Source organism: Dysidea avara, chromosome 4, assembly GCF_963678975.1.
Source record: "Dysidea avara chromosome 4, odDysAvar1.4, whole genome shotgun sequence".
NCBI classification, from domain to species: domain Eukaryota; kingdom Metazoa; phylum Porifera; class Demospongiae; order Dictyoceratida; family Dysideidae; genus Dysidea; species Dysidea avara.
In genome coordinates, this window is record NC_089275.1 from 13407689 (window position 1) to 13426354 (window position 18666).

General features: G+C 37.8%; 1 protein-coding gene across 7 annotated transcripts in view; it reads left to right on the forward strand.

Moving 5' to 3' along the window:
• LOC136253062 (long-chain-fatty-acid--CoA ligase ACSBG2-like) overlaps positions 1-18666 on the forward strand; it is a 318134-nt gene that overhangs the window by 11475 nt on the left and 287993 nt on the right. For 6 of the 7 annotated variants that reach the window (XR_010699930.1, XR_010699929.1, XM_066045667.1 and 3 more), the window contains 3 exons: positions 809-863; positions 3420-3540; positions 7332-7401. Coding sequence is in view for 5 of the 7 variants with exons in the window: in XM_066045667.1 (XP_065901739.1) it covers positions 809-863; positions 3420-3540; positions 7332-7401 (246 nt within the window). In the remaining 2 variants the exon portion in view is untranslated. Of the gene's footprint in view, positions 1-808; positions 864-3419; positions 3541-7331; positions 7402-9752; positions 9836-11969; positions 12063-12480; positions 12563-12881; positions 12980-13029; positions 13340-18666 lie in introns of those variants that run through there. The other variant, XM_066045665.1, reaches the window with a different exon arrangement.

Genomic DNA, 18666 nt, shown 5'->3' on the forward strand with positions numbered 1-18666 from the left:
ACGGTTTTCTAAAATTAGGTCACATATACACAAGTAACCAGTATCAAGACATGTGACATTGTGTCAAAGCTAGCACACTACACCAGTACTAGTGTACTGTATTATAAACAGAAAGAATGAAAATGCTTTTTCACACACACACACACACACACACACACACACACACACACACACACACACACACACACATGTATGTTTCCATAATAATAAAACATTTGAAAAAAGAAATCAAAGACAGTTGTGGAGAAGGCACATCTTTGACATTACATGTATTTAGTTGAATTTTCTACTAATTGATGCATTCAACCAAGCATAACACTATATCTGGACTTATCACTTAACTCTAGACGTGCCTATTTTCCCTACCGTTTGTCCGCCTTTGTGCATCATTTCTTTCTCCACTATCACCTGGGTGTTGTAGGGATCATGTAGGTTTAGGCTTTTCTGACACTAAATTTGTATTTCCTTTCACTACTGTATTTGTAAATTATTTAAATTTCGTAGAAATGTTCGGCTTGCTTTAGAGGCACGTGATTATGTCAGATCAATACTACCAAGCTGTCATGGAGGAAAGGTGAGGCTGGTTTTTGGATTGGCCCAAACCTCAGTAAGGGACCAGACTCTTTTAGAACTTAATTGAATTTTAAACTTTGATATTCTAGTACTGTAATAATTGAGCTGTTATTGGCAAATTGTATGTATGGTTGTCACTTTTTAGTGACACTGTTTGGTAGCTATACCTGTGATGAACTAGACTCATTGTTGAATAGTACACCACTACATGATGTGATGACTTGTTTCTCTGTAGGTTAACATTTCAGGGAGTCAGGAAGAAGCTTGGTCTGGATCGGTGTAGATTTCAGGTGTGTTGTATGTTATTAATGATCAGTGTTGGAAGTAACGCGTTACTTGTGTAACGCGTTACGTAATGTTATTACTTTTGTGGTACCTAAGTAATATAACGAAATACGCTATAAAAACAGGTAATATAACTAAAGTTATTTTACTTACAAATGTAACGCGTTACCTAAGTAATATAGTTACTGTAACGAGTCTAATATTACGTAATATTATTACTACAAGTAAAGAAGTTACTAATCTCGTTAGTAATCCACTGAGTAACGCCTAGCCACTACAAAGTAATGAAGCCTACTAAATGAAGCTTATTCACCAGCTTCTTGCTTATAACCAAGATTAGCACATTGCCCAACAACGAAATCCAGTCACGTGATAAGGTGGTAGTTTCACACGTGACTGCTTAAGGCTGTGGACACAAAGTAATATAATACGTAATATTATTATAGTTACTTTATTTTATGGGTAATATGTAACTGTAACTAAATAGTTCAGTTGCAAGTAATATGTAACAAGTTACTTTTACAAAGTAACTTGCCCAACACTGTTATGATGAAATGAGTTTAGAGTAAATAGCGGAAACCCACCATGTTTGCACATTCCTCAAATTTCTTTATTGTTTAGAAAATGGTATGCATAATATGCTTTGGTCTATGAGGTCTTTAAAATCCACTAAGAGACCTGCTAGCAGGTTCTTAAAATGGTTAGAAACCTGCTAGCAGAAAAGACCTCAAGCATCACAAATCTCACTTTCGATCATTGATTTGCAATGCTCTCACATATTCAGGCTAATAGTCAGCGGTCACCCAGACCAACATGTGGTTAACAACATTTATTAACCACTCTATTCATTTTATAGGCATACCTCAAAGAATTCAATTATGGGAGGTACAATCTACTAGTGCTGCCATGATATAGAAGAACTCTATCATATATCACCAAGGTTTATGTCACGATACATATATCACGATATAGAACTAACTGTAACATTTGCAAGATAAACATATACATACTCTTCATTGTAAGTTTAAATTTAGGTTGGATGTATGCCACAAGCAAAAGCTACTCTTGTTTATCAGGTTTTATATGCATTTTGCTGCTGCTTTACAGTTGAGACAAGTGGCACTACATAGAAACCGTAAAACCTCCCAGTTTACTTTGGGGTTGGCTTGTTTACCACACTACACCATCAACACATAACTTAATTAAATGTCAAGCACCATATGTCTGGCCTCTACTGCATCATTGTGATGCAACCATCAATATAACTGATTGGCTATATCATATCACCACCTTGTTATATCGATACTATCAATGTATCGATATATCGTGGCAACACTAAATCTAATGTATGTATGTTTGTTACGATGAATGGAGAAGTCCAGAATATTATTGAAAATTCTGTTTAGTGCCCATCTGTTTCTAGAGTGTTTTAAGGTTGTTTTCTAATACCTAAATGAGTAAACTTCCTTGGTAGAAATGTTATTTTACACAATGTGTAATGTGGGTGTGGTGAAACCATGCCTGTTCTTCTTGCTACTGTGGCGCCACTGAAGGCACAACTTGTGACAACTCGTTCTCATCGTATAATTCCACACAAGCTGCTTCTTCTACACACGTGTTCTTTACACTGCTGTAACACCATAGGCACTGGCTACCACTAACCCAGCTTGACATTGTCGATCACTTCTATTTCCCAGCTGTGTCAGATCCAAGTCTAACTTGTGAAAGGAAATGGTGCAAGCTTTGATTTATTCAACGCTTCGACAAAAGCACATTCAGTCTTCCGTGATTATTTTAACATTGTGTGATGACTTCAGTACAACATATAACCCAATCCCACAATGACTCCCCACCTATTGCCCATATAAAATGCATGCATTTTCTAAGTCGGTTAGAGACCATGCCCTCAGATCTTTGTGGATTTTAAAACCTTGTTAGGCCTCTAACCTACACTTCTCTGTATCACTGTACTTAGTGGACTGCCAAAGTTTCAACTAATTACAACTTGTTAATAGTTTTAGAGTTATTAGCACAAGACAGTTGGAACAGCAAGAAATTCGATTTGTACAGAACTATACAAGTGAACTTTATTTTTACTACATCGTAAACAACTCAGTCAAGTGCCTTTAATTCACATGCCTTTACAGTACGGACACTGATCAAAGATATCCTTACTCTCCACAAGCAGGCAATTCCAGGTTACATTAACTTGAGGTGATTAAAACATTCAGAATTTTATGTGGGATGCATTTTTTACCCAGTGTATTTATGCACTTTTTTGTAGCAAAATAAAGTTGCAAACATGGCAGGTTTTCACTTTCCCAGTCATAAATATTACGATAGATTGCTGTAATATGAGCAATAGAAAAGTCATGTATGTGAGGTACACTACACACAGAACACACACACACACACACACACACACACACACACACACACACACACACACACACACACACACACACACACACACACACACACACACACACACACACACTACATGTACGCACAAACATACACATCACAAACATAGAACCAATTACTGCTCTATACACTGGTAGGTCACTGGTGCAGCTCCCATTGATCATTCAGTGGTCGAGTTCTTCATGCAGTTGGATGTACCCATCTGTGAGATGTATGGAATGTCTGAATGTACTGGACCACACACTGTGTCCCTTCCTTGTAAGTTATCATCTCTATTATGACTGGATTGTCTACACATTGTATGGTATTGTGAATGTGTTCGTGTGTAGTGTGTGCATATGTACTAGTGGTGTGCGATATCAGGATTTTTATTTTGATATGATATCGTATCGATATTGGGGTAAATATCGAAATTTCGATACGATTTTCGATAATTTTTAATTGTGTGGGTGGTGTAATTACGTGGGCGGCCAATATTTATAAATATGCTTGAAATACAATTTACACACAACTACAATGCACAAAACTAATAGTAAGCCTAGAAAACTGGTAGACAAGTTTTTAAAGTGGCTAGATAGTACAGAACCAACCTTCATTTCTAGCGTGATTGTGCAATCACACCAAATGCTGTAGATTTATCGAAATGTTCTTCGATATTTCAATAATTATCACCATTTTGATAAATATCGAAATCTGCTAAAGCAGTATCGAAAATCGATATGATAATGATATCGACAAAATTATCGCAAAATCGATATTTTTCGATATATCGCACATCACTAATATGTACACATCCTAACTACACAAACATGTTATAAACATGTATACACATACTGTACCTACAGTACCCATTTTGATCAAGACACACAATAATGTGTTGTATAGCCAAGCACAACTGGTGTGGGTGTGTGGCAGACAAGTGTGTATTTACAGGTGCAATTTTGGTGTGTCTGTAGCTCGGAAATTAACCATTTTTGTTGTGGAAACTCTCTCAGGGCAGGGCACCTCCCATTCCAAATTTAAGGTGAACCCTGCACACCTTCAAAGTTTGTCTTATTTTCTTTGTATTTTCTTCTCTGGTTTGTCCTTTTCTTTTTGCACAATTTGAAAAATTGTAATAACTTGTGTGTACCTTGGTCAATGTACCTCAATTTTGGAGGGCAGTAAGAGCATTATGCAGTGCATTTACAGTCATGACTGAATAGCTTGAAAATCGGTTTATACATGAAGTAATTATTGTAGTGCAACCCTAGAGGAGGTTGGACACGCACATGTGAGCGCATACATTTTGTATTGAAAGCATTCACGAAAGTTTTCACAAATACCATACGAGAGTTCACTTCAAGTTTAGTCTATTCAGCCGGTCAACCCCATTCAACCCCACTACTCCAGGCACGTAAATTGCTCTTGAAATCTATGGGGATTACGTGTGTAAGCATTTGTTGGGTGGAATCCATATAGGAACGCTTTATATACATGTATTTAAGCACAATAATTGTTGAAGAAAGCAATATGCATGCTAACAAAGCTTCTCAGGGTATTGAAAAAGAAAAGCAGACGCCGCTAGCTGGGCCTCACAGAGAATCGAAGAGAATTAGAAACTCTCACTCCCGCCTTGCAATAAGAATTTGCTGTTCATCTTAAGAAGCACAAGGTAACATGGTGTGGATATTGCTAAACATTTCTTCTATCACTTACTCTTCATCACATATTAGAAATATGCAATTAACAGTAATAAATTTCAGGAGCGCTTACATTGTGTCCAGCCTCCTCTGGTACAACCCTTTTTGGTTTGAAAAATAATTGAGATGATGGTCATGGAGTTATAACAAAAACGTTGACCATACGTAATAGAGTTGTACCGATATTAAGTAGCTGTTTTTACTTTAGTCAGAAATCAGTTGTAATGGGCTGTGGCCAGCAGATTATTAGTCTATTCAGCTTCAGCAGCAGCAGTACCACTGGAGGGCTGGTGTCAAAGGCTCTGGTATGTACTGAGATAGTTTGTTTATGTTTTGTGGTAACTACCAGTGATGATTCAAGCTCTAGCCCACTTGCGTGACTAGCAACTTTGAGTTGAGGTAAGTGAACAATTTCACAGCATTGGCTTTACTAGCTGTATTTTTAGTAGAGTATGCATAAGTATAACTTGTGGAGACCTACAATTGGGTATCGATTAAGTATCGGTAAGACAGAGTAAAAATATATCGGATATCGGTTTTCCTTAAGAAGTGGGAATTGATACAACTCTAATATGTAACAGGGACGATCTAGTTTCACAGAAAAATAAAATGAAATTGTTGCTACTCCTACCAGTCAAACCACTGAAGGAAATGAGCTGAAATTTGCAATGTAGTGAATTGATTACTGTAGAAGATTGTTGTTAAGAAGAAATCAGATTAAAATTGAGTTATAGAAAACTGACTACACTACATACTGTAAATACTCTAATAATACAGTCTCTCTATTAGAGCATTCAGGTACATTACAAGTCACCCATGAGAGAGTTCAGTTGCTATGCATCAAGTCACCCTGTAGAAAGTTCAGCTATTTGTACTTTAAAAGTCTCCCAGTAGAGAGTTCAACCAGAGGAGTTTGGCTATGTAACAAGCATTTTAGTAAAGAGTTTAGCAATGTACGGAGTCTCAGAGTTCATGTAATAATTTAATCTAAATAGAACTTATTCATTGCCATTCCAGATCTGTAGTAAAGAAAAAAGACAATAAAATTAAAGCCCCAAAGCCAGCTGTAGGCTGACTTTGTGGCTTGCAATAATAAAAAGAAGTGATAGCTATCTATTCCAAAACAGCCAAGTGAGTGCAGCCTGCAAAAAATACTAGGGTGAAAAAAAATGAATTCAAAGGTGGCTACCCACAAAATATGTAGCTGTAATGATGTTAATGTCAATCGTTTGTGATGTAATCAAAAGTGACGCACGCTGCCAAAAAATACCACCTTTAATAACCAGCTTAGAAACTTTTTACGCGACAAAAATCACCTTTACAGAATAACATTAGTCCATCTAACATCAAATGTAGCATTAAAAACAAGAAAATGCTTACTGGTGGCCGGATATAGAATTTTTTTTTTTAATTGTCAAAACTCGAAATTTCGTCTCACTCACTCACTGACCACAGTCGCAAGCCTAGAGCCCAAACGAAGCAGCACACGGTCACCATTTTACGCCACAACAATAGACTCACCGATCGGATGTGCCTTTTGGGGTTCCGATGAGTGTGCGCCTTGTCTTTTCTTTTATCTTCAATCAGGCTGCTCGTCTTCTTCATCCAATGAAATCATACCGGGGCATTAATTTTCCATATCAACACTTTCTTTAAACAGCATAATAGACGCCACAAAATTATTAAGGCGCTTAGATTACACTACTGTACGGAGATACCGGTACTCCACGATAGGTCACAAGATCACGCCCATTCTATTATCAATCTATCAATTGAGACCATGATGATCATGCCCCTTTTATGCTAGCTGTATTTGTGACCACACACCTTGTAGGCTGATTCGAGATACTCTACTCCAATAATCGATCGAAACCACAATGACCATGCCCCTTTTTGGGCAAGCACACATCTTTGCAGGCTGACTCGAAATTCTCTAATACAGCACTCACCCTAATAAAACAGTCACATGTTTATAACTAACTGTATGCTTTAACAAAAAAAACTAAAATTAGTATACTAAAAATTATAAATTTAAAAATAAGGTAGAGTTCCAAGCGATAAAAAGTAGTGAAACAAGATATGAAGCAATGGTAGCTATTACAGCATAGCTCAGTGTTAAATCCCTACTATGGCATGGTATAAAAATTATTTTGTGCTCATTGCCAAAGTAGGGATTCTCCACTGAGCTATGCTGTAATAGCTACCATTGCTTCATATCTTGTTTCACTACTTTTTATCACTTGGAACCCTACTTCATTTTTAAATTTATAACTTTTAATATACTATATAATATAGGTTAGCAGCATTGGTAAATATGTAGTTATTGTTTGTTTGTGATCCGCTTTATACACTCCTGTGTACCTGTAGCTGCTTACAATTTGGGTAGTGCTGGTAAGGCCATGGTTGGTGTGGAGATGAAGATTGATAATCCTAATGAGTGAGTGTGTATGTGTAGTGTATTACAATTACACTGAATCCTCAACTATCTGAACCCTTTGTTCTCAGGAAATGTTAAAAGTGTTCAGATAAGTGAATCGTGCGGATAACTGAAGCCCATTCATTTATACACAAAGTTCTGTTGAATTACTCCAACAGAACAGTCCATTATGCAGGTATATAGCCATGTTTGTGCAGCCAAGTACAGCCAGTGTGGGTGGGCAACATACTCATTTTATGGAAGCAGAAAATGCCGTTTTCATGTATTCGTTGCAGCCTATTTACAGGTGAGACCTGGCCTTAAATATGCAATGAGGGTGGAGCTCATGTAGACGTTTATGCTTCAGGATTCTTGGGAGGTAAGCAAACATCTGAAGGCATTTTTTAATGTCAACGTTAAGGTTATTGCACTTTCACATTGTGGCCTGAGTACCCAAGTATCCTCACTGTAGTTTATCGATGTTTTGAATGTGAGAAACAACGGAAGTATGAACAACGTAGATTCTTTTACCCCACTTGTATTTTCAACATTAAGGGCTGGTATGGGTCATGCTGCTCAGTGTTGTATTTTACAGAAGACTTGCTCTCCTTGTCTCTCTTCAGAAGGAGTAATGTCATATAGTTCTGTGATGTCAAGGGTGCTGGTAAGAGGTGCTGGTAACCCTGGGAATAATAATAAATCTAAATTAAAAAGTTTTCATGTATCCATAGCTCCATAGTGCTTGAAAGGTATAATTAACCATTTCTGCAGTGGAAGCTTTCTCAGGGTAGGGCATCTCCCATTCCTAGTTTGAGTCAAATCTACCCAGCTATGATTGGGGTATATGCACCTTCAAAATGAGTTCTTCATATAGCCACGCAGTCTTCGATGATTCCTGTAGTAAAGGAAGAAAAGTTAAAAGGAATTATCAAGGTCAACCATAGGCTGGCCTTGGAACATGCAATTACAAAAAGAAGTGATATCTGCACAAAAACAGCCAAGCTGTAAAAAAAGGTGCTGCCTTAAAAAGCTGAGAATAAAGAGTAGTAACACCGACATAAGACCTGCTATTGCAATGGGTACAATTAGAAACAGGTAGATATTTGAACATTGTTGACAGTGAGAGGAACCAAATACAGTACTGAGACCTCGCTGACACTGTCCACACAACATACCAGATCTGTTAAACTGACACTGTGAATTAGGAGTGCAGAAGTTCATGTTTGAAGAATAAGGGAGTGGAGTGTGTACTAATTTCTTACTTTCTGGACTAGGTCTATGTATGTAGTTGAAGTCATGTTAACTATCTTATACTCTAAATAATAGACATCAAAACACTGGGTTCTATGGAATTTAGAAACCCAAAAAGCCCAGTGCACAAGCGAAGCGAGGGCGCTACTACAGGGCCTGAAGGTTTCAATGTTAACTAATTTATACCACAGCTCATTGTTGTACCTTCATTGCTGCTTGTTGTACAGTACCTTCACAGCTGCCTGCGACTAGTGCTGAGCGATAGTAAAAAATTTACTATCACGATAGTTACTCATTGAATATTACGATAGTGAATACTATCCCGATAGTTTATGAAACACTTTGCTCTTAACAAAGTCTTAGTTGTATAGCTATGATTTGCAGTCATATAGAAAGTTATTTTGCATGCACAGGACATTTGTTAATTAACTGCGTGGGCGGCCGATGAATATGGACTTTTGGTAAAGCTTTTACAGGCCACTCCTTTGTAAGAAAGCTGGAAATACCAACTGTAAAACAGTATAGAAAGGGTTGTTGATACAATTTTAATGCAGATCTGAGCTTATCATAACTATCACTATAGTGATATCCCTACTATCGCAATAATGATAGTGATTTACTATCGCGATATATCGCACTATCGATACTATTGCTCAGCCCTACCTGCGACACGACAAATGTGGCATTAGCAGGCCCAATACACCTCCCTGTAACTTGTAATGGGTGTTACAGCACCTTGCTATCCAGTTAAATGCCCATGCGTTGCTGCGTTTTGTATCACCCCAGCAACAAGGATCTATGGAGACATGAACAATGGATCTACAGGATTTAGATACCCAATGAAATTCAAGTATTGTGGTCTAAAGTTTGATTATTATCCTACAGTTTGTCAATTGTCACTGACTAAAATTCCAATTTCATTGCTATAACAATATTTTACTGCAAGTACTCTTAATTGTACAGGATGTGTATGCTGATTTTAAAATCAGTGCACAATGTTAATATAGGCCATGCCTTTATATGTATGCTTTAGCTAATGCTCCTATTTTTATGACTATATAGGCAATAGACTAGACATGTACAGTTGTAGTGACTGTATTGTACACATACTATTTGTTCAGGTTTCTTAACCATCACTGGACGTATTAAAGAGATACTGATCACTAAAGGAGGTGAAAATGTTGCCCCAGTACCTGTGGAGAGTGTAAGTTAATATGGTATACCGTATAGTAAAAAACTTTGGCGGTAAAAAACTTTGACGAATTTGGCGAATAGCTTTCAATTCGCCAAAATTTTTTTTTGCCAATTATTTTAGATGATCACATGAGCACATTGAGTAACTAGAACTTAAGATGGAGGTCAGCTCGTACCACCACACAGTAAAGATCGAGCTGAATTTGGAGATCTTGGAATGTGTCTCACAGTTGTAAGCACTCCTTGGGATAGCATTTCCAACTGGCTTCCCGTTCGCACGTCAGTTAGTTCATCGTCTCGTGATGGATTTGGCCAAATACTTTGATATACGTGATAACCTCTGCTACTGGAGTTCACTGAAAAAGCAAATACGGCCACTCTCGGCATCGCAGGAGATAGAGCCATGCCTTTGCTAGCACGTCGTTAGACGAAAAGTACTGCTACAACAACAACGCTAGTTACCTAGCTATACACTTACTACACTACATAACTGATGAGTTGACACCTTGTCATTTTATCCTTATGTACCGTACAGTAAAAACTTTGGCGAATATTATTTCAATCGCCTAAGTTTTTTCTGCCAACTTTTTCAACAGAGGGGTTTCGTCACACTTTTTTACTCTGCCAAAGTTTTTTACTATACGGTATTACATGGTATGTGTATGTGTAATACACATGGTAACTATTGAACTTTGATGTAAACCATTAGTGTATCTTACTGAGCAGTTTATGGCCTACACTACACACATTTCATTGTTAATTGCTTACAGTAGGAGATTCCTTAGAGGTCACCTACAGTCCTGTACTGTAGTTTCATATCTTACTACTGGATGTGTTTTGTATTGTGTAATGTGTGTACTGTACATTGTGTGTATGGTAGGGATTAGTATCCCCCCTCTGGTGTCCTATGTAACCAATATAGCACAGGGACAATGACCTGTAGTTTATTTTTCTATACCAGGGGACTTCTGTTGCTGGAATGTAGCTCAATATATATGGGTTCCCTCCAGCTGTGTCGTAATCATATCCAGTAAACCACTGGCAGCATGATGGTCCCCTTTGTTGTTGTCTGTCCTTTATTTTTGGAAGATTACGTGATCAAAATCAGGCAGGGAAGAGTTTGTATGTGTATGCGTGCGTGCCTACTTGCCTGCATGTACTGCACCTTAAATCCCAGTGCGTGGGAGTATCAAAGTGCCACACTGGGTTATAACTACCGTACAGCTGGGCGCTGCTACTGTACAATATATTAGATATCACCCAATGATAAATAACTTATCACCCTGTTGCGGAGCCACTCAGTCTTGTTCATGACCTCATAATAACCGTGAATGGTATTGTTTACCCATGGACCAAAGAGCCAAATAAGGAAATATTGATACTAAACACACCAGTACAACATTTAAACCTGCTAAATCTTACAAGAAAACTGTTAATCCTTTATACAGCAACGCTACAAGTTACCAATACGATAGTTTAACAAATGTCAAGAACAGTCTGTGCCGATTTTCACTCCATCAATCAGTCCCAACGGTCACTATGGTGAAGAACTAACTCTTTCAATCACTTCTAGCTTCATCGTTCTATCTCAGCCACTTGTTGGTCTTTTTTCCTCTTTCACACCACGTGACACCACCATACCAACTTCTGATGAAGGCGAATCATACCTGGAACTGCTGCTTCGTAACACCACCCTTCGTTACAGTTTGTAGGCAGTATGCAGTGTCTCCCTTGTAGCTACAAAGTTGAATCTCCACACAGTTCGGACGAAATTTTGAGCACAGTGACAGGAACTCAAACCTAAACTTAATTTACTATCTGTAAACTCCCATGCACTGGGATATAAAATAGTTATATCCCGTATACTTGGATGATATCATTGTTATTACACTCGTCCTCGGCTCCGCCTCAGACTCGTGTAATAACAATGATATCACCCTTGTAACAGGATATCTATAACTTAAATGTTGTGTCCTTTGGTATTGTTTATTGATGCTTTGTAATAAACATCATTCTTTACTTCCACACACTTCATAGTCTGTCACACGTACATGTGCAGGATATGTTTTGATATACAGATACACACATTCTGGTAACCTGTTTTTCACCTCATTACTAATATTACTACCTGATCCCTATCACAGCTGATGAAGGAGGAGTTACCATTACTCAGTCATTGTTGTGTTATTGGTAATGATCAGAAGTACCTCACCATGTTGGTCACCTTCAAGTGTGAGGTAACTAATTGTATATTGTCTGTGAGCTTTTGTTTTAGTGTACCATATTAACATGGCCAGCTGTGGGAAATAGTAAGGCCAACAAGGTGGCCATGTTAATGAGATAACAAAGCACACCTTAGGTTTAGTTGTGTTTTTCCTGATGAAAAGTTTACTCTCCATTTAGCTTACATTTAACCAGGCGCATGCCCACATCCTGTGGGTGTGCACCTGGTTTACTGAAATTGTTTTGTATATTTAAAAAAACATGTAAAAACATTTTGTAAAAAAGGTCAATCTGAAGACTCATCAGGAAAAGTAAGGCTGGTTTTTGGGTGATTTTTTTCATGGGCCATGTCCACACTTTTGTGGTCCCTACTATACAATATTATTGTACTGTATGATACTGTTGTTAGTGTCTCACAACACACACACACAGATGGATGATCTCACACCAACTGACAAGTTATCACCAATGGGATTAGCTGTGATGTCACAACTTGGATCACTGGCTACCTCAGGTATAGTGTATGTAGTATGGTATCTGTGATATTAGATACTTCACTGTACATTAGAATGTAGTATTGATATGTAATAGGTCCCAGTAAGGTAACCTTTTATTGAGCCGTTAAAATTAATATCGGGATCATGAGAAACTGTTTTAAAGTTTTCTTTTGTTTATTTGTGCACTTTCATTTGTTACTAAATCATTTTTTGTTTGAATGAGACATTAAACTCTGTGAAGGACCCATCATTTGATTTTTAGTCCCAAGATTTCTGTATGTCCCATAGTGCCTGTACTTTTCCATGTGTGTGCCTCACTGTATTTCATGTATACAGTGAAGGAGGCAACAGCTGATCCCTTGGTAACAAAATACATCACAGAGGGGATGAAGAAAGTGAACGAAAAAAGTGTATCACGAGCAGCTAAAGTCCAAGTAAGCTACACACTCATACACTAGTTATTTTATCAGAGTTGTTTTGTCAGAAATTTAGAGTGTGTCCTGAAGACTTCAGTATTCCAGGGGGAGAGCTGACACCAACCATGAAGGTGAAACGAAAAGCAGTCACAGAAAAATACAAAGACCTCATAGCTGAGATGTATGAAGAATCAAGCCTTGTGTAAAATCACCATACAACGGGTGTCAGTAATCTATATAGTCACTTATTACCCGTAAACCTTATCCTCACAATAATATATGCTAATTAATGATATTTATATTAATTTTTATTTAGTTAATTCTGTGATTGAATAATTATGTACAGTATTAGTACAGGGCATTAAAAATTATTCAAAATATTAAATGTTTACGCTAATTAGTGTACCAGATTTCCTTTGTGTGGTGCAAGATCTTTTAGACTATCCCACCATTTGAAGAGAATAAGATAGTTACCAGTCTAAACCATGGGGTTAGTGTAATGCTGTCTGTTATATCTTGTTCGACCATTACTCTCGATTGTTGTTGATTGGCGTACCTACTGTATACTCAGCTACTTTATTGTTGTTGAGTTTCAGTGTAACTTCCTTCTGCAAGAACACCATATAGTCTACCTCATGTTCACCCCATTGTGCTTTTGAATTTGCCTTGTAATGGATCTTTGTTAGTACGATTAGTTCTTCCAATGACACTAGTATTAAAATACTTAATCACGAGCAGTGCAAGCAAGCCAGTCTCCTTTTAACAAACTGGGTCTAAAATTTAAGGTGTGTTTCTTTACCTAATTCAAGTTTCAGTTTTCGTCTCAGCTCTCTACTCCAATGTTATTGGTATCGTCCAGCTCCAGTATGTGTTGCTCCAATATGCTGACAACATTACGTACCTTCTTGTTTGACCGTCTTTGTAGTTAAATAAAAACACTGAAAGCTCTGTGAAGCATCCCGGCCTTGATGTTTGTGCTGAGGTGACACATGCGTTTTGTCTCGCTGCCCAGTACTTTGTCATTTTTGTCCACAAAGATACATCTCTCTTCCAGGTACTTCTTTTGGATGAAGTCTATTCTTAACAGTGTAGAAAAACTCGACGCACATTAAAGAGGCGAACTCAACAAATTAATAGTATGAACTTTGAGTCCCACAATTGAATCCTGCTAAAGATGGTTAGATTATAAATACAAATCGCAAACAGCATTATATACGGACCTTATTGTCCTCCCAAAACAAAACAAACCTTTCTACTTTATCCTGTTGCTTGTTTGTGAACGGTGCAATTATACCGATGAGTGATGGGATGGGTTGTGTGCTTATGAGCATCACACTTCCCTTTTGCTACTGGCACTACTACAATTGACTGCAAGTGATGACATTCTTTTGCTTTCCTGAATGAAGCTACATCATGTAATGATCTAGTGTAGTCATAAACCCCAATTCTGTGACTAAGATGTTTTGATGGTGGAATTGAGTTCCAGGGATCCGGCTTTTCTAAAAACAAACAAAAAAAAGCTCCCAGGTCCCTCCCAAAAATGTCAACAATTTTTGCCAGAGGGCAGAATTAAAAATGGCCACAATACAGCAAATCATTTCTTGTGAACTACCATATTGCACAAATTAAAGCAATTAATACCCTAAACCTGCATATAATATTGTTTCCTGTGGTCTAGGGAATTGATTATATGGTTAGTGTGTACATAACAGCAACCACAAGAGTTTTGTATAGCAATTAATGGAAAAAACCAGGTCTTAAATTTGGTATAAGCATTTGTAGTATATACCAGGATAGAGCAGTCTGATGTTTCTTACAGTACAATAAACACTATCAGTTGGTTGACAAATGTATTGGTGCACATTAAGGCTGGTTCTGGTACGTACTTACGTACGTATACAAATGCATCATGCACTTTTGTACACATGGCCTACAATCCATCTGGCAGAAAAGTTGTTAATATATACAACCTTGAAACTTACTTCTGGGTTTTCTTTTCCCTTCCATTGTGTAAGCTACATGGCTATCATTTTAAAAATCTCTTTAGTATGTTGGTAATGCTGGTAATTACTTTGCATGTAACTAAGTGATGGCTAGTGTGTTGGTAAATACACTTTGGTATGTTAGTATGTTTGGTATGTATGGTGGTTTCATGCTAGCTTGAATGTGGAGCAGGGAAAGAGCAAGGTCTGTTTTCATATGTCTTATAATCAACCACCCAACAAATCAGTGTAAATGACATAATGAATAAGTTATCTAACATCATTATAGATAAGCACATGCCATTTGCCTTCTTGGTGGGAGATCATCCTGTGTATGTCCTTGTCACTCTGCTCAGGGCTGAGAACCCAGTAAAGTAGCATAACATTGTGCCCTTTCTCAGTCCATTCCATACACAGCGTGCAATAATGAGTGCTATCTACAAATGTTACAAGGGTAGTGAGCTGGAAGATGTTCTTGTGGCTAGAGGAGTCATTGCCGATGGCTCTGTTGATCGTGCATGCTTTAAAGCGCAAGCACTTCAAGAGGGGGCTGTATTGCTTAAAGCTTATGTATGTATGAAGCACTTAGTCAGCTAGAGACTCATCCCACAACTAGCAGATGAATGTAAAATATCTTGAAATTCTGAGAAATCTAAGTTTTTCTCAAGAACCTCATGCTAATGCACATAAGGCTCTGGAGGAGGATGTTGACTTAGAAAGACTTGTTGCTAACTTATTCACCCATGTGGATGCCAGTAACATGGCAAACTTTTGGAAAGATTTCCTGTCCATGGTAGATGCGCTCATGTAGAATGTGTATACAGTCCATGGCGATATCTGCAACTGGGATGAATATCTGCCTGGCTGACCATCTATCCTCAAGAATGAAAAGCAGCTCTTGATCCACTGCTGAAATGTGAACCAAGTAATCTGAATTAGAGCTGCTCACAATTCCGTGACAAACAGAAGTGAATTCAAGTTGAAACATGCAGAATGTAGCTCAAGATGGATGCAAGAAGATGAGTGCATGCAAGATCTTGTCATTTGCTTATCTGAATTCGATTCTTTTTCCATTTAATTAACCCATTGTTACCTGTCCTTCATCAGCCATGCCTGCCTCTGATAAGTTCATTGCAGATTTAAACTGCTGTAGGAGTTGACCATTTTTCTGCAAGACAGGGTTTTAGCAAGAAAATCTCTCCATGAACATGTCCTTTTAAGCATTTGCTAAAGAATCAAGCAATGAAAAACCTAGAGAGGACCTCAAAGTGAGAGCTACTGAGACAGAGCAAAATGTTCTTAGGGCAGTTACTGACCTGCTTCAGGACAGTCAACTTGTGAACCTTCCTTGCAGAGTTGCTGGAGCATCGTGTTATTGGTAAGTGTCTAGCCTTATTCAACAGTAATGGTACCTACAGAAAGACTCAGAAGACTGAAGAGCAAACTTATTCAAAAGCTCTTACTTCACACAATAATTCTGCAGGAATCTTATACTGTTCTTGTAGATATGGGCATGATCTGGAGGATGGCCACTCCATCACCTGAAGATCATCAAACACAAGATGGAACTATATACAAGTGTTTAGATTATTTTCACAAGGTGAAATCTATCATTTTTTCTCACCATGATAATTCCCATTGCATTATTTGTGTGAATCACCTGTACACAGAGATCTCAACCAAAGATGATGAGCAAGACTTGCGGGTACAGGGTAAAACACATGTCCCTAATATTTATATCCTTTCCTTCTACCACTGCATTCATAACATTGCTTTGTGGCAGCAGCATTACAAAAGTTGATTGGTAGCTACCCAGCTGATCTTGCAAGGGGTATGGATGTAGAGGTTATCTATACTCTGTTGGATCACACTGTCAAACCAGCAAAATACAGTTTTTACCAAAATACAGTTTTGACCAGTCATGATCAGAAGCTGATGCTGTCATATTTTTGGTTTATGCAGTTTTATGTGAGTCAGGCTACACTGGCCCAGTGGTCATTGATGCTACTGATGCATATGTTTAGATTGCAGTAGCATACATATCTCATCAGATTCCTGTATGCTGTGCATTAAGAGGAATCAAGAAACTATCTTGTATCATAGTTTAGTGTCTGAGGACATGGCAAGCTGCATTGTACAGCTTTATTATATTACAGGCTGTGATGCCAACTCAAGTTTTTATGGCAAGGTAAGTCATTGGTATAATGATGACAAAGTGACCAGGAGTCTTGCTGCATAGCAAAAACTGTTGAAGTGTGGAAATTGTTTTGATGTTGAAGAGGATAACATAGGTGAGCTGTTTAAATTCACATGTAACGTGATCTATGGGGGCAACAAACGTAGCTCTATGGCTGAGGCTCATGCTGACAAGTGGAAGGCAATGAAAAAGAAGTTTTCATTTGAATTCCTCCAGATGCAGACTGCCTGTACCAGCACTGAATTTGTGCAAATTGCTTAACATATCTGGTGCTCCACCCATTCTTAAAGAATCACCATTCACTGATTGGTCATGGCTGGGAGCTAGTGGATGGCCACTGTCACCCTGTTAGGCATACTCGTCCTGCTCTTTCAGCACATCTTCCTGCACCAGGCCTGGAGGCAGTAGACAAAACTGAGGAAATGAACATGAGGAGATTAATAAAGAAAGATTTATCAGATCCAGAGTTCAGTGAAGAAGAGTGTTCTGATTCAAACTAAATAACACATTAGTTATTACATAATACTACAAAAAATAAATATGTGACAAATTTTTTCTGAATTAGGGTTATGGTACTTCATAGCACCAAACTGATAACAGAATTGAAATGCTGGTGGTGAAGTTGCTCAAAAAAGCATCCTTGGTTAACATTATTGCTATCCTGGTTTAACCCTGCAGCCATTTTTAAATTCTGCCCTCTGGCAAAAATTTCTGACATTATTGGGAGGGACCTGGGAGCTAATTTTTTAGAAAAGGTCTCTGGAACTCAATTCCATCATCAAAACATCTTAACCAGAGAGTGGTCATGGAACTGGGGTTTATGACTACACTATCCCTAAAAATCTATCATGTAAAGTTTCTGTTATAATTATGGCTTGTTTATAAAAGTGCTGCTGTATGATCAGTGTACCACCGATGTAAGCTTTATCAAGACTGCTGCATATCGAGGCTGCTATATATCAAGGCTGCTGCATGAAAGTTGTTTTTGCTGTTAAATGGCAAATGTAAACACTATGTTTAGTTGCTGATGTTACAAACTTGCATGTTTCACCATGATAGCTTTCTTTTAGAACTGAGAGAACAAAATCGAGTGAATCCTACCGAGTATTATAATTTAATTAACAAGTTGCTGTAGATCTTCAGTACTGGTCACCATGTAATAACAATAACAGTTTTGTGGTAGGAATTTCATAAATAATAATTATACATCCTTTCTAGCTTGTCAAATGAGCAAGAAGCGGTGAGATGTTACAATGCACTCACTATACAGTGCAAATGCATTCTTCATTAAATTTTACTACTTGGTGCTCATTAGGTTCTTCGACAGTGCCTAAAATAACTTTTATTTAACACACTATCTCAGGTAACTGACTCCTACAGTATGTATAAGCAAAGAAAACACCTTTCTGGTGAGATGTACATGCATTCAAGGGTATAATCTTTCTTTTCAATCCCTGGACCTAACTACATTGTACTATTTAGAGGAAAAGCAGCCATACCTTGATGTGCAAACAGTCCGAACACTA